We start from the raw sequence: 15,378 nt of genomic DNA, 5'->3' as shown, positions 1-15,378 counted from the left end.
AGTACTTAGCTTCCATCTGTAAAAAGGAAAAATCGTAAATATATAACTTCCATAAAACAGTACTGTTTTGAAGACTCATGCAGGTCATCCAAAAAAGTTACCTACTGTGGAGTTATGGGCAAGGTTCTGTTAGATCGTTTGCTCTGAGATGTTGGCAAGATATTTAACTTGCTGCCTAATCCCCTAACCCATAAGACAGTGCCCCACAGGTCCTGTAGTGAAAATGTTTTTCGTGTTCTACCAAAGTAATCATGGTGAGACCTGTTAAAAGGATGTTCTAGGAGTCATCTTCTAATTGAAGCTGATATCGTCCTGTTAAATGAAGATTTCCCAGTGGCAACTAAATGACTAAGAGATGACAATGCTGAGCCCCCACTTTAATGATTATTCTCCTCTTTACAAGTAATTGAAAAGTATTATGTTAACAAGAAATTGGAAACAATCCAAATATTCATCAATAAGTGGCCAGTTAAGTTATAGTCTATCCTTTTGATGAAATATCATGTAGTTATTCAAAATAATGAGTACTCTGTGAACTAATATAGAAAGTTCTCAATTATACAGTGTTAAAATATTTTAAAAGATGGGTGTAGAACAAAATGCATGTAGAAATGATTCTATGTTCATGCATGAAGAAATTCTGGAAGGATACCTAAGAAATTAATAACAGTATTTACCACTGACTGGTACACTGTAGGAACTGCATGGATGGGGAACAAGAATGTCAAAGAGAATACCACTGTATGCTTTTTTATATTTTACAAAATCTTTAGCCCTGTGAATATATTACATAGTCAAAAATCAAACTGAAAAATGCTAAAATCCCTAACATACCACCAAGAACTAATGTGTTATGATGCCAATGTAAGCAATGTTTAGTTTCTTCTCTTCATCACTGGCCTGTAGCCATCTCTCTCTTTCCATACCCAGTCTTTCTGATGTTGGTATAAATAATCTTGGAGGCTTTTAAGGCTGTTTTGGAAGAGAAGAAAGTATATGCAGTGAATTTTATAAGCATGATATTTACAACTAGAAGACATTTGAAATATAAGACAAATGAAATAATAAAGATTTGTAGTACATTAGCACAGCATTGTATTTTGATTTTACAGTAGCAATTTCATAAAAATGTATTGGTATAGAATTCTGAGTTTGGAACTTTCTCCAGGACACGGTTTTTTAGTACACTGTGTCTAAACATTGGATATAAAGAAAAGCATAAGGAATGTGTTTAATGAGTAGCATTACTGCAAAAAAAAAAAAAAAAAAAAAATGTAGTCCTACACCAACATGTGATTCTTTGTATCCTGCAGTTTGCCATCGTCTTCAAAACTCCAAAGTATAAAGATGTTAATATTACAAAACCAGCCTCTGTGTTCGTCCAGCTTCGGAGGAAATCTGACTTGGAAACTAGTGAACCAAAACCTTTCCTCTACTATCCTGAAATCAAAGGTAAGTCAGTTGTTTAAAATCTTATGCTCATTTTTTATTTTATTTTATTTTATTTTATTTATTTATTTTTTTGAAACAGAGTCTGACTCTGTTGCCCAGGCTGGAGTGCAATGGTGCAATCATAGCTCACTGCAACTTCGAACTCCTGGCCTCAAGCAATCCTCCTGCCTCAGCATCTCAAGTCGCTGGGACTACAGGTGGTGCACCACCATGCCAGGCTAAATTTTTTTTTTTTTACTTTTAATAGAAATGAGGATTTCCTACGTTGTCCAGGCTGGCCTTAAACTCCTGGCCTTAAGCAGTCCTCCGGCCTTGGCCTCCCAAAGTGCTGGGATTACAGGCTTGGGCTTCCATGTCTGGCCATTGTACTTGTTCTGAGAAGAGGACAAGCTAATTAGAAGAGATCAGTTAGTCACCTCCTTTGAACAGCTTCCTAGTAACAGGTCCCTGGGTCCACAGTGCTTATTTTTAGACCGGACAGTAGTATATTCTTCTGAGGTCATGGAATTAGTCCAGCTTTTTAAAATAATGTTATTTCCACCAAGCTTATATGAGATTTAGACGTTGAGAATTTGTCTTTGAATTTGAGAATCTAACATTTATTGACTGACTCAGAGTTCAAGCAGCTGAGATGAAAAACTCAGGCTTGCTCTTTAGGAGAATCAGCCAGTTAGTCAACCAGCCTCAGGCGGTGGAACAGAAAACTTGGCCAACATGCACTGCAAAACTATGAAAATGAGTAAGGCGTCATTCTTTCTCTCACAAAAGATGCTTTAAGAAAGGGCACTCATAGTTTTCTTAAATAGTTATAATGTAAATTATGATTTTAATAAGTATGAAAAGTGAAGCATCCCTAAAAATATATGAGAATGTTGAAGAGAGAGCCCTTGGTCCCTTTATTCCAAAGCAGCCTCCAAAAAGAAGGCTTCATCAAGGAGATAACATTTGGCCCTTAACATTTGGGGTGTGTTTCAGCAGTTGGGTGTTAAATGGAGAAGGAAAGTGTTCTCTAGGCTTAGGTTACTTGAGGAGCTTAAAGAGAGAGGTAAACACAGTTAGCGTTTATGCAGAGGGAAACAAGTGTTTAGTGCTGAGATGGACATGAAGGCCAATGTAGGTGAGGAAGGCCAGGGCCAGGCTAAAGAGGGCTGTGAGTGGCAGCTTAAGAATTTTACATTAATTCTGGAGAGGGATAGTCAGGCCTGCCTAGGTTTGGAATGATGGCTCTGACTTCTTTATGTCACCACTAAGGGTACCATTTAGGAGGCAGATGATGAGTCAGAAGAGTAATGCAAGAATCCAAGTGAGAAACGGTGAAGTTAGTAAAGGTCCTAGTGCCAGGAATGAAAGGAGATGGTGGACTCAAGAGAAAGCACGGTGATACTGTCAAGAGGGCCTACAGGTCGGAGATGTAGGAGAGACAGGGAGTCATGGATGGGTCTAAAACTCCTTGACCAGGAAGCTTGTGATGCGGTTGACTTGATGAAAAGAACAAGGGAGCAAAAGTAGATTTGGGTGGGAAAAGAGGGAGCGCAGAGTAAAATATGTTATATTTTAGGTCCCTGTGGGAAAGTCAAGTGTAAGTTCTTAGTAGACAGACCAAAGGGAGAACTGGAACTCAAGAGAGGACAGGGTGAGAAATTTAGCATTAGAATCATCTCAAAACGAGATATAACAGGCACCAAGTCATCATTCAAAGGTATTTCTTAACCTAGAGTCCACTGACCCCCAAAGAGTCTGTGAATAGAAATGTACTTTAATATCATCAGCTTCTTTTGAAATCCTGTTTTGTATTTTACATACTGAAAACCATGATTCTGAGAAGAGATCCATAGAGTTCACCAGACTGCAGAAGGGGCTGTGGCATAAACAAAATTAGAAACCCCTCAGTTGGAGGGAAGTGAGACTGGGAAGGGAGGTCAGTAAAGTGATTGCCATGGGGCACCCAGATCCTTGCTGAGGTTGGAAACCGCAAAGGTACAGCAGCAACAAGCCACATGGGTGGGTGTTGGCTCCTGTGAGAGCAAGATGTGATAGGTAATCTTTGAAGAGGGCTTTCCTTTCCTAGAATTCGTGCTGCCACAGGAGCGTTTAGAAAACGGTTCTGCAAGTTCTTGTTTCTTTTCTGAGGTTGTGGCCTCTTCATTGTTTGGTCACATTTGTAGTGTATTCTATATCCTGGTGGTTTGAAAACATTGTCAGCACAATAACTTTTCTTTCTTCACATGAGATTTCATACAAAATCCCAGTGTATGGACCTGGTAGGCTTTGGTTAAAATAGAGGTGAAGGGCCCTGCCAGCTTGGCCTTCCAAGAGGCTGTCCCAACTCTCCTCACTTCCCTACCAAGAGCTGCTGGAGGTCTTTTGAATGCTTCTGCCTACACAAAATGATGTGAAAATCACTGCTTTAATTTAAAAGTAGACACAGAAGAAAAATATGAATAATTTTTTTAGACTTTCTGAGGAAAAAAATAGATTTCTTCTCCAGAAATATGTCTTCAAATAATGTCAGATTTTGCTAGCACAGAGAATCATGAAGAAAGAAAACCCAGGTTACCTGTGTGTGTATGAACCTAGAAACATTTAAAGCTCAGGTTGGTATCTAGTCTGCCCATCTCCCTTTCCCAGTGGTATCTATGCCTCGGAAAAGTATGTTACAGCAGGGGCATGTTCAGGTGATTACTTTAATGGTTTCTTATCATAGTAGGAACTATCTGATGCTGGGATTAGAGAATGGGGTCACCTGAAAGTTCAAAATTGCACCTGTATGCTTCATGCACATACCTTCCAGGCTGTCATTGATTAAAAGCTTCATACAATACAAAGTATAAGAACTGTCTGGAGAAATACTTACCCATTGAGCTCTGAAGGAAAGAATAGACAACATATATATATGAGGACAACAAATTACTTTATTCTATAGAAACCTTCTGGATTATAAAAACTCAAGATAATAGGACCAAGGAGAAATAATCTGGCCAGGCAATGTAACTGGTCAGAAAAGTAGTAGGCCATTTAACATTGAAGTAGATAGAAATGGATCCAAACTATACAACCCAGGGAAACATTGTATACATTTCTCAGAAGTCATTGAACACACTTTCCCTTACCCCCGGTCTCTGTAGTCATTCCCTATCTCATTGCCTAATTTTATATTCTTCATTATTTTTATCAATATGTAAACTTGTCTTATCTATTTTTGAGTCTGTTGTCTTCCTACCACCCCAAGTACAAAGAATCTTCTTTAGGTCATAGGCCATCTAGAACAATATAGGTTGCATAGAAAATGCTCGTTAAGTATCTGTGTACTGACTTACTGATTTACCAGCCAAGCTGCCATCCTCATCTGTAAGGCTGGTAATATGTTGATTATCATCAAGTAAGATGTTAGACATAAATATAAAAAATTATACAGAACCAGCCCTGAGCTCTGCATCCTCTATGGTCATCGACATTGTACTTCACAAAAACTTTTTGGAGATGGTTGGGTCCAGGGGAGACAATTGAAATAATCAAGAGAAAGATGATTGGCAAGGAAGGAAGATAGTTGAGGAACTGCTGTACAAAACCAAAAAAAAAAGACCATAATGATTTTTCAATCTGGAAGATGGAAATTAGGGATAAACAGAATCATAATCTTTAAATTATGAAAAGTATGGCCAAGATAAATGCAGGCACCTTTACTGGTAAACTAAAACCTGAAAAGTGAGAATGAGGTACTTTTAAGGCACATGCACAGGAATAGGTAGCAAACACTGGGAGATTATCCGTATTTGTGAATTAAACTATTATAGGCATCAACTATTATGCGAAGTCACTGATTATTAAAGTCATTGGTTATTATTACGCAAAGCTATTTTGGAGTGTTTTCAAAAGAATGACAGCCTAACATAATGAATACGTTACTGCACTTTGAGACTGATCTTGACTCTGTTCTGACCTCAGATAAGCCACCTAACCCTTCCTAGCTTCAGTTTCCTCTCCTGCAAAAGGAGAACTTGTAGTAAGTGGCCGCTTCGGTTCCTTCTAAAATAGGTTGATGTTTCATAGTACATCCCATGGTGCCATTGTCAAAAACAGACCGCAAGGATAAATGATCCCCTGAACATGGAGTGTGAAAGTCTCCATATTCAATTCTGTGGAGATTCAGACAGCAGGTTCTTTTATAAAGCTTATGTGGAATGTTCTGTATTCGTTTCTTGTCATTGGAATCTTACTGGCTGTGTTGTAATTAATATTTTGCCTTTAAAAATCCCATTTTACAGTGAAATACAGCCAATAAATATCTGTCTGCTTTAAAAGGTAAAAGGAATACATAGAAAATACTAACTAGTCTCTTTGCTGGAATCCATGTCAATAGATAACATTTATTTCTGAAGATAAATAAGTTGTCTGCTTCCCTCTTGTGTTTCATATGTCTGCAGTGAACAGTCATGAGTATAGCTGTAAATTAGTTATAACTGATGGGGAAATTATAAATCTGAATCTAAAAATATTTGATAAGGAAGTCGTTAAAGTTTCTCCACTTCAAGGTCATCCCCCTTCTAGTGGAAGCATATTTTTCTCAAAATTTGGCAACCTTGGTTTTTTTTGTTTTTTGTTTTCCTAGGAAGTCTGGACATGTTCAGCTTTTGAATAACTATTAAAGCGTACTTTGTTACCCTACTTTCCCGTGCTTCATCTTTCAACTGCAGTTAGATGATCATGAGATAATCAGTAAACAGCGACCCTGAGATAATCAGTAAACAGCGACCTTCTTTCTAGCCCTAAGATGACTGAAACAACCACAGAATTAGAAATAATCGAAGCTCTTTCTGAACATAAGCATGACAAAACGGACACAGAAGCATCAGAAATAGAACAATTGTTAAGGATTCAGCTCCTGATCAAAAAAAGAATACCTCATTGACTTTATTTAATTTGAAAAAATGAAATAAAACCCCCTTAACTGCTCCAGCCCAAAAAAGAGAAGACAGAAAAACAAAATATATGATAGAAAAAGAAGAGAAAGAAAGGGAAACAGAAAGAAGAAACGAGAACACAGTAACACCACATAGGCAGTGACGGAACTCAAAAGGGCATTGGGACTGGTGAGAAGCACAGATAGTGAGAAACAGAAAGATGAAAACAAAGCAAACAAAAAGAAATAAAGGCAATCAAAAGTCTCAGAGGGCATCACTGTATTGTAGTCAAATAGTAGTCTTAGACTTTTAGCCCCCCGTATCTCATCAGTCACCAGAGGTTACAGACCCCTTGTTTACTGTGTTTCTGGCATCTACCCCATGTTTTATTACCATGGTGACCACTAAGGAATGGGCCTCCATCACTTATGTCTGCACTGTCTCTGCCTCTCACTTTGACTCTTTAGTATGTCCCACACACAAGTAAAAGATGAACTTCCTAAAATACCATCCTATTTCCCTGTTCAAAAACATTCAGCAGCTTTCTTGCATATAAGTTCATTCTCCAGGTGCTCCACAGTGTTGTCCCATTTCTCAAGAATTCCTTATACAGTCATACCTTGTTTCATTGTACTTTGCAGATACTGTGATTTTTACAAATTGAAGGTTTGTGGCAATAGTGTCAAGAAAGTCTATTGGTGCCATTTTTCCCACAGCATGTACTCACTTTATGTCTCTATGTCACATTTTGGTAATTCTCTCAATATTTGAAACTTTTCCATGATTATTATATCTGTTATGGTGGTCTGTGAACAGTGATCTTTGATGTTTTGGGGTATCACAGATAGTGTCCATATACAATGGCAAACTTAATCGATAAATGTTGTGTGTGTTCTGACTGCTCTGCTGACTGGCCATTCCTCCATCTCTCTCCCTCTCCTCAGGCTTCCCTATTCCCTGTCACATAACCATATGGAAATTAGGCCAATTAATAACCCTACAGTGGCCTCCAAGTGTTCAAGTGAAAGGAAAAGTCACACCTCTCACTTGAAATCAAAAGCCAAAAATGATTAAGCTCAGTGAGGAAGGCATGTCAAAAGCTGAGATAAGCCCAAAGCTAGGCCTCTTGTGCCAGTTAGCCAAGAATGCAAAAGAACATTTCTTGAAGGAAATTATAAGTGCTACTCTAGTGAACCCACAAATGATAAGAAAGCACAACAGCCTTGTTACTGATATGAAGGTTTTAGTGGTCTGAGTAGAAGATCAAACCAGCCACAACATTCCCTTTTACCAAAGCCTAATCCAGAGCAAGGCCTTAACTCTCTTCAATTCTATGATGGCTTAGAGAGGTGAGGAAGCTGCAGAAAAAAAGTTGAAAGCTAGCAGAGGTTGTTGATTCATGAGGTTTAAAAGAGAAGCCATCTCCGTAACATAAAAGTACAAGGTGAAGCAACAAATGCTAACAGAGAAGCTGCAGCAAGTTATCCAGGAGATCTAGTTCAGAAAATTGATGAAGGTAGCCACACCAAACAGATTTTCAGTGTACAAGAAACAACATTCCACTGGAAGAAAATGCCATCTAGGACTTTCATAACTAGAGAGAAGATGTAAAAATGCCTGGCTTCAAAGCTTTTAAAAACAGGCTGACTCTCAGGAGGTTGAGGTGGGAGGATCACTTGAACACAAAAGGTCGTGGCTGCAGTGAGCTATGATTGCACCACTGCATTCCAGCCTGGGTATTGTCTCAAAAAAAAAGAAAAGAAAAGAAAAAGAAAAAAGCTGACTTTCTTGTTAAGAGTTAATGCAGCTGGTGACTTTAAATTGAAGCCAGTGCGCATTTATCATTCTGAAAAATCCTAGAGCTCTTAAGAATTATGCTAAATCTACTCTGCCTTTGCTCTGTAAATGGAACAAGAAAACCTGGATGACAGCACATCTGTTTACAGCATGGTTTACTGAATATTTTTAAACCCACTGTTGAGACCTACTGCTCTGAGAAAAAAAAAAAAAAAAAAAGATTCCTTTCAAAATGGTAGTGCTCATTGACAATGCACCCGGTCACCCAAGAGCTCTGAAGGAGATGTTTTCATGCCTACTAACAGCCATCCTGCAGCCCATGGATCAAAAAGTAATTTTGGCTTTCAGTCTCATTGTTTAAGAAATACATTCTGTAAGGCTGTACCTGCTATAGATAGTGATTACTCTGATGAATCTGGGCAAAGTAAATTGAAAACCCTGTGGAAAGGATTTACCATTCTAGATGCCATTAAGCACATTTGTGATTCATTGAAGGAGGTCAAAATAGCTACATGAATAAGAATTTGGAATAAATTGACTCCAGCCCTCATGGGTGACACTGAGGGGTTCAAGGCTTCAGTGGAGGAAGTAATAGCAGATGTGGTGGAAATAGCAAGAGAATGAGAAGTGGAGCCTGAAGATGGGACTGAACTGCTGCTCATGATTTAACTTTCATGGATAGGAATTGTTCCTTATGGATGAGCAAAGAAAGTAGTTTCTTGAGATAGAATCTACTCCTGGAGAAGATGCTGTGAACATTGTTGAAATGACAATAATTTAGAATATTCCTTAAACTTAATAAAGCAGCAGCAGGGTTTGAGAGAATTGACCCTCATGTGGAAGGAAGTTAAAACTGTGGATAAAATACTGTCAAACAGCATTGTATACTATGGAGAAATCTTTGTGAAAGAAAGAGTCAGTTGACAGACTTCAACAAATTTCATTGTTGTCTTATTTTTAAAAATTGCCACAACCACCCAGCCTTCAGTAGCCACCACCCTCATCAGTCAGCAGCCATCAACCTCGAGGCAAGACCATCCACCAGTACAAAGATTACAACCTGCTGTAGGCTCAGGTGATTGTTAGCCTGTTTTAGCAATGAAGTGTTTTTAATTAAGATATGTACATTGCTTCTTTTTAAGACATAATTCTATTGCACACTTAATAGCCTATAGTAGAGTGTAAACGTAATTTTTTTGTGTACTGGGAAACCAAAAACATCATGTGACTTGGTTTATTGCAGTAATGTGGAATTGAACCTTTCAATATCTCAGAGGCATGCCTGTATTAAACTTTCACTTCAGCCAAACTTATCTACTCCTGTTCTCATAAGCGCCCCGTGTACGTCTTTCCTTCATTATTGTTTTCCTCCATATCCCCTTCCCAGAACATCTTCCTTTTTCTTCCTCTTATATAAAATTGATTTTGAGAAGCCTTTCCTGAATTTCCCATCCCCCAGTGACCTCCTAAAAGGTTTTCCTGAAACTCCTAGAACACTGATCTGCACCATGAATTTAATGTATGTAGTGTTATAGTGCTGTCTCACTAAGTCTTTCCCCCACTATCTTAAAATTATGTTGGAGGGTTCTTGACAGCAAAGACATTACGTCGTGCTTTTTTTTATTTCCAACATTTATCTCATTGTAGATGCATAATAAATGTTAACTTATTAACATGAGTTATTTTGTGTGACCAAGCAAAAGGGTCAATAATTTTTTATTCAATATCTTCAGTATCTTTTTGATGGACAATCAAATATTTCACTAGTTTTAACAGCACTGGGCACTGAAGAAACTGTTGTAGAGTGGATTTGGGTGTGTACTGCTCTGTGGTCTCTCTGGAGCTAGCTTTCAGCATTCATACCCATTGGAATAAATATAATGCTTCTTGAAATTTAGCATCTCTTCCTCTTTGAGTGCTTTCTATTTCCCTTTAAGATGTTTAAAAATACCATTAGAATCAGTGGTCTTTCTGTGGCTAGTGGTGGGACCGAATCAATCTTTTCTCCTCTGGTTTCTCTTCCTTTAAATACAGATAAAGAAGAAGTACAGAGGAAACGGCAGAAGCTCATGCCCAATTTTTCGGATAGTTTCGGCGGTGGGAGTGGCGCTGGAGCTGGAGGCGGAGGCATGTTTGGTAGTGGCGGTGGAGGAGGGGGCACTGGAAGTACAGGGCCAGGTACAAAAACACCTATTCTTTCTAAAACTTTTTCATATTGGAGAGGGTAGAATTTTCTTTTCTTTGGTTTCTGAGCATGTCTGTGAGTTGAGTGGCTATGATATTATTGAGTATATTAATTAAAATTTCCTGACAAATGTCAATTTATTTTTCAAAGAAATCTATGTTCATTTTACAATATGTAGGTAATCTCAAAAGCCTTTAAGAAGAAAAAAGGTACCCCAAAGCCAGTTTTTAATGAGTACCTCCCTAAACATTTTAGTATATTTCTCTTTTATGTTTTTTGACTTGGTTGTCTTGTTTTTGTTTGGAAACATTGAAAAAATTTTATATCATACATTCCATAATATAGCTATATATTAAACATCTCTATATAATACATTGTAGAAAATTTGAAAATACATAAAATCTGCCAAAGGTTAACTACTACTATTTTTTGTGTATATGTTATAGTAGATACTTATGAATTTTCCCCTGAATACAACTGTGATCACCATCATGCATTTTATTTTAATTCATTTATTTGTAATACTATTTTACTATCATTTGCACCATGACTGTATGTATAGAATCATATGTGCAATGTTTACCTGAGATGTTAACATAAACATTTCCTCCAGTAATATGAACTTTACCTAAGCGTAAATTTTAAGCATCATTTTAATGACTCATTTCCTCAAGTGAACAAACCATAGAATAACTTACTTACATGTAGTTTCCTGTTTTCTATGTAAAATGCTATACTGAACTCCTATCCACATAACTTTTCATTTTATTCCAGATTACTTTTGTAAATTAGAGTCTTTGTAGTAAAGTTACTGTGTCAGAGGGCATGACATCTAATGCCAGCTGCTTCCCCAAAGAGTTGTACCAGCTTGTGCTTCCACCAAAAATGCCTAGGAGTGAACAGTGGTGGCCATTTTTCCATTGAGGAGTCAGTATGTTTTTCTGTGCTTTGTTTGATTTAGTTTTTTTCCTCAAGGGGTTATTTTAATGTTTTCTATGTAGGCAAGTCTGAGTTTGGTTGGTGACCCTCACTATTAGCCTCTCCCCTTCACATAGGAGTGGAGGCTTTCTCCATCGCAACCACTCCCCAAATCTGGGGTGCTGTCAGAGTTGCCAAAATGTAAACTTTATCAAAGTGGAATTCTCATGGTCCCATGACCCCCACCATGTGTCTTCGTCTCAACAGAAGCACCATGTGTGGGCACAGTACTGTTCTTTCACACCAAAGGCTGTGCTCACCTGACAGACAGACACTAAGTTGTGCTGAGTCTTGTAAAATATCTTCATGATGTTTCATTTGTTTTACTTGCCATTTCAGGGTATAGCTTCCCGCACTATGGATTTCCTACTTATGGTGGGATTACCTTCCATCCTGGAACTACTAAATCTAATGCTGGGATGAAGCATGGTAAGTAATGCTTTATTCTTAATACCAAGAAAGGAAAAAAAAATCCTAAAAAAAATAGATTTAAAAAAAATTTGTTTAAATCTATCACAACAGTATTATCGTCTTGAAAAATAATTGATTAATGCAAATAAACTGAGAAGATACTTTTTCCAAAAGATATTATTTCCTGTGGCTAGTATAAACTCTGTTCCTTGTTTATATTTTATATATTTCCTTCGTAAGTGGCATGAACAGAGGAAAGAAAAGAGCATTGAAAAGAGATATACAGAGACCTGACTATTCAAACATTTTAAACATCACCAAACTTACGTATTCTGTCTCTCGTTTTCTCAAATAGTACACTTCTGAAATCATTTTGAGTTTTATAGGGTTTGTCTTTTCCCATCAAGTCATCACCTGAGAAGCTGCAGTTAAACCACGTGTTGATAGTTTACATTACAGGTCCATTCTAGTGTACCCATGGAAGAAATAATACTATAAAGAAGTCTTCCCATTTATTGAATACCTATTTTTGTGCCAAGTGCTTTTACATGTTTTAACTGTTATCTTCATGACTGCACTATATGGAAAATAGTATCTCCATTTTGCACACAAAAGACACCAAAGTTCAGAAATGTTTATACTCACTGAAGGCACACAGAAGTTAGTGGCAGAACAAGAATTTGAAGCAGGTCTCCACCATAAAAGCTAGATGCTCTCATAGTGTCTGTCAGATAACATAGTTGAACCTGAAAGAGGATGATCAGGAATGCTACACTGGATAGCTCCCATACTAAAGAATGTGAATTGACAACACGTCTTTATGACTTGCTTTGTTCATTAGCGTTAGGAAAAAACTGCTCTGCTTTCAAGAACTTTAAAAATTCAACTTTTCTGCAATTGACAGAAGAGCTTTATTTCATTTTTCTCCTTTACAAGTAAATAAGCAAAATGAGATCTAAGATTTTAGAAGTATACTAAAAATGGTTTTTAGAATTGAGTTTAGAATATCTCCAAAACATGGTATTTATGATATGACCATTTTTAAAAGAATTTTAAATTATTATTTTTCTTTTCCTTTTGCAGCAAACTTGCCTCTTACCTTTATCTGACCTGCATTGGAATAGTGAACTATCACTAAATTAATACATTTTACTGAGAAAAATCTGATGTTTTTGCATTTTTCTTAGGAACCATGGACACTGAATCTAAAAAGGACTCTGAAGGTTGTGACAGAAGTGATGACAGAAACACTGTAAACCTCTTTGGGAAAGTCATTGAAACCACAGAGCACAATCAGGAGCCCAGCGAGGCCACTGATGGGAATGGTGAGGTCACTCTAACGTATGCAACAAGAGCAAAAGAAGAGAGTGCTAGGGTTCAGGGTAAGTGAGCACACAAATTACGTTCTATTGGTTGGCTGGGGAGGGGTCAGTCCTAGGTGTAGAAAGGTATCTGCTAATCTAAAGATGACATATCAATATCTAGTTTAGCGTACTCTTCAAAGTTCTGTATGTCTTTGGAAGAGCATATGTCAGATCATTTTATTCACACTGGGATTTCCATTTTTGCTCTGTTATCTTTGAATGTAAAGTACAGAAATTTACATGTACATTCTCCAGTCATAATCATGCAGTTTTAGGGTATTGTGAGAGGTAATCAACTTCTTTTCTGGCACAGATAGAGAAGTATTTCTACAAGCTTAATAGTCACCCTCTCTAGATTCTGGCTTAACCATCATACTGAAATAGAACTTTGCCTTAAAATAGGAACTTTTCTTTTTATCTTGTTGCCCTCTTTGAACAAGTAGGATTAGGAGAAAATGTACTTTTGCGTTTACTCTGAACCAATACTTATTAGCATATGTGTCATGATTCTAGGTCATCCTAGATCGTACTAAGAAGACATCTGTAAAAGCAATTAGAGTTGGTGGCCACATGTGGTATCTATCACATATGCCTTTTTTTTTAACACCCCTTTAAAAATGTATAAGCCATGATTAGCTAGGGAGCTATATGAAAAGCAGAGCATAAACAGGTTTTGGCCCAAAGGTCACAACTGCCATTCCCTGACCTTAATGGAACAAACTTTACAAAAACATGAGTGTTTCATGGAAAGTCTCTGTTTATGGCAGAGACGTGTGTTTTTTCACACATTGCCTAACAAGCTAATTGTTAGAGATCCCAATGAAGGATTATTTCACCAAGATATTGGTGATTTAAAATCATGGTAAAATCTAACATTGTTTGGAGATTGTTTTCCTTAAAATAACAGATAATGGTTGTTCCCTTAAAATAACACATTTCTAAACTTTTTCCTCTAACAAACCATACATAGATTCTTTAAGATCAATCTCTAACTATATTTGTCAGTGACCCAATGTCCAATTCTGCTTTTTCTAGTCAACACAATCCAAAAGCATTGAAAGAGCATTTTCAACTAAAATGATGTGTCAAGGTGTCAGAACACTGATGCTGGTCAGTTTGGCCTTGAGCATGCCATACCCATAAAACAAAAGTAGGAACACTCAACTATGATTGTGGTCATTGCCTTACAGATAACCTCTTTCTAGAGAAGGCTATGCAGCTTGCAAAGAGGCATGCCAATGCCCTTTTCGACTACGCAGTGACAGGAGACGTGAAGATGCTGCTGGCTGTCCAGCGCCATCTCACTGCCGTGCAGGATGAGAATGGGGACAGGTAAGTCAGGATTTTTTGCATGATAGGTTGTTCTGGGTAGAGAAAAAGAAGAGCATCGTATAATGCATGCTGACTAGAGATAAAAATAATTGTTCAAATGTATTGAGTCCTCTAACTGGCACGATCAAGAAAACTAGTGTGAATAAGGTAAAGTAGCACAATTTGCTGCTCCATCCTGCTGCTGTCATCTGTTGGAATCTGTAGTAGCTGGAGGACTCATCTAAGAGTGAATCTCTCTGGGCAAGCAAACTAAGATGTGTATAGGTAATGGTACTTTTTGAAAAGCCTCGCTTTGTTTATTGAAATAATATTTGGAGAATTGTTAAGAGTCCTACCAAATCCCTGAAACCTTGTTATCCCAGCTGCATATTTATAATGACAGTGTACTCAAGAAAAAGCTCAATAAAGGCAGCAACAACAACAGAAAGATTAAGAGGGACTGGTCATTCTTTCCCAGTTACTGGTTTCTTCTCTACTACCTTTTCTGGTGGTCACCAGTCTGTGACTGGTTCAGACTTTTGTGACTGCTCCAGCCCATGCGTGGGAGTCGAACATTCCAAACACCATGCCTTCCATTCCTGCTATTACTGAGATTGTATTTGCAAAGCCACCTGGCTTCTTTCTAAAACAGTTCTCTTAGTCCTTTCATTGAGACTTCTAAAGTATCTCGAAAGCCTATAAAAATAACAAGAAACAGCAGCCTTCACATTCAAGTCAAGTGCCTTATCTAAAACCTTCCTAAAATAGCATCAACACAGAGAAATCCTTTTCTGTGGAAGAGCTCTTGAGTGCTGTGTTTTAGACCTCAGTTTAAAAATTAAACCAAGCACTTTAGGAAAGTAACAACCTCAGGGTTTCAAGCAGAGACACCTTTGTTCTCGTTCCTTGCAACGTAACCAAGGATGTGGTATAACCACTGGCCTTGTTATACAGTATGAGAGGCACCAGTACAACCTTC

The 15,378-nt window shown here is 37.7% G+C and overlaps 1 protein-coding gene across 9 annotated transcripts in view; it reads left to right on the top strand.

Annotated features, from left to right (window-relative positions):
- NFKB1 (nuclear factor kappa B subunit 1) overlaps window positions 1–15,378 on the top strand; it is a 123,541-nt gene that overhangs the window by 89,378 nt on the left and 18,785 nt on the right. For all 9 annotated transcript variants that reach the window (XM_009207265.4, XM_017958889.3, XM_009207264.4 and 6 more), the window contains 5 exons: window positions 1,314–1,452; window positions 10,185–10,328; window positions 11,653–11,742; window positions 12,912–13,106; window positions 14,279–14,420. In XM_009207265.4, the coding sequence (XP_009205529.1) occupies window positions 1,314–1,452; window positions 10,185–10,328; window positions 11,653–11,742; window positions 12,912–13,106; window positions 14,279–14,420 (710 nt within the window). The remainder of the gene's footprint in view (window positions 1–1,313; window positions 1,453–10,184; window positions 10,329–11,652; window positions 11,743–12,911; window positions 13,107–14,278; window positions 14,421–15,378) is intronic.

The sequence above is a fragment of the Papio anubis genome, chromosome 3 (assembly GCF_008728515.1).
Source record: "Papio anubis isolate 15944 chromosome 3, Panubis1.0, whole genome shotgun sequence".
NCBI classification, from domain to species: Eukaryota; Metazoa; Chordata; class Mammalia; order Primates; family Cercopithecidae; genus Papio; species Papio anubis.
Note: the sequence above shows the minus strand (reverse complement) of the source record. Positions and strands in the feature narration are given on the sequence as shown.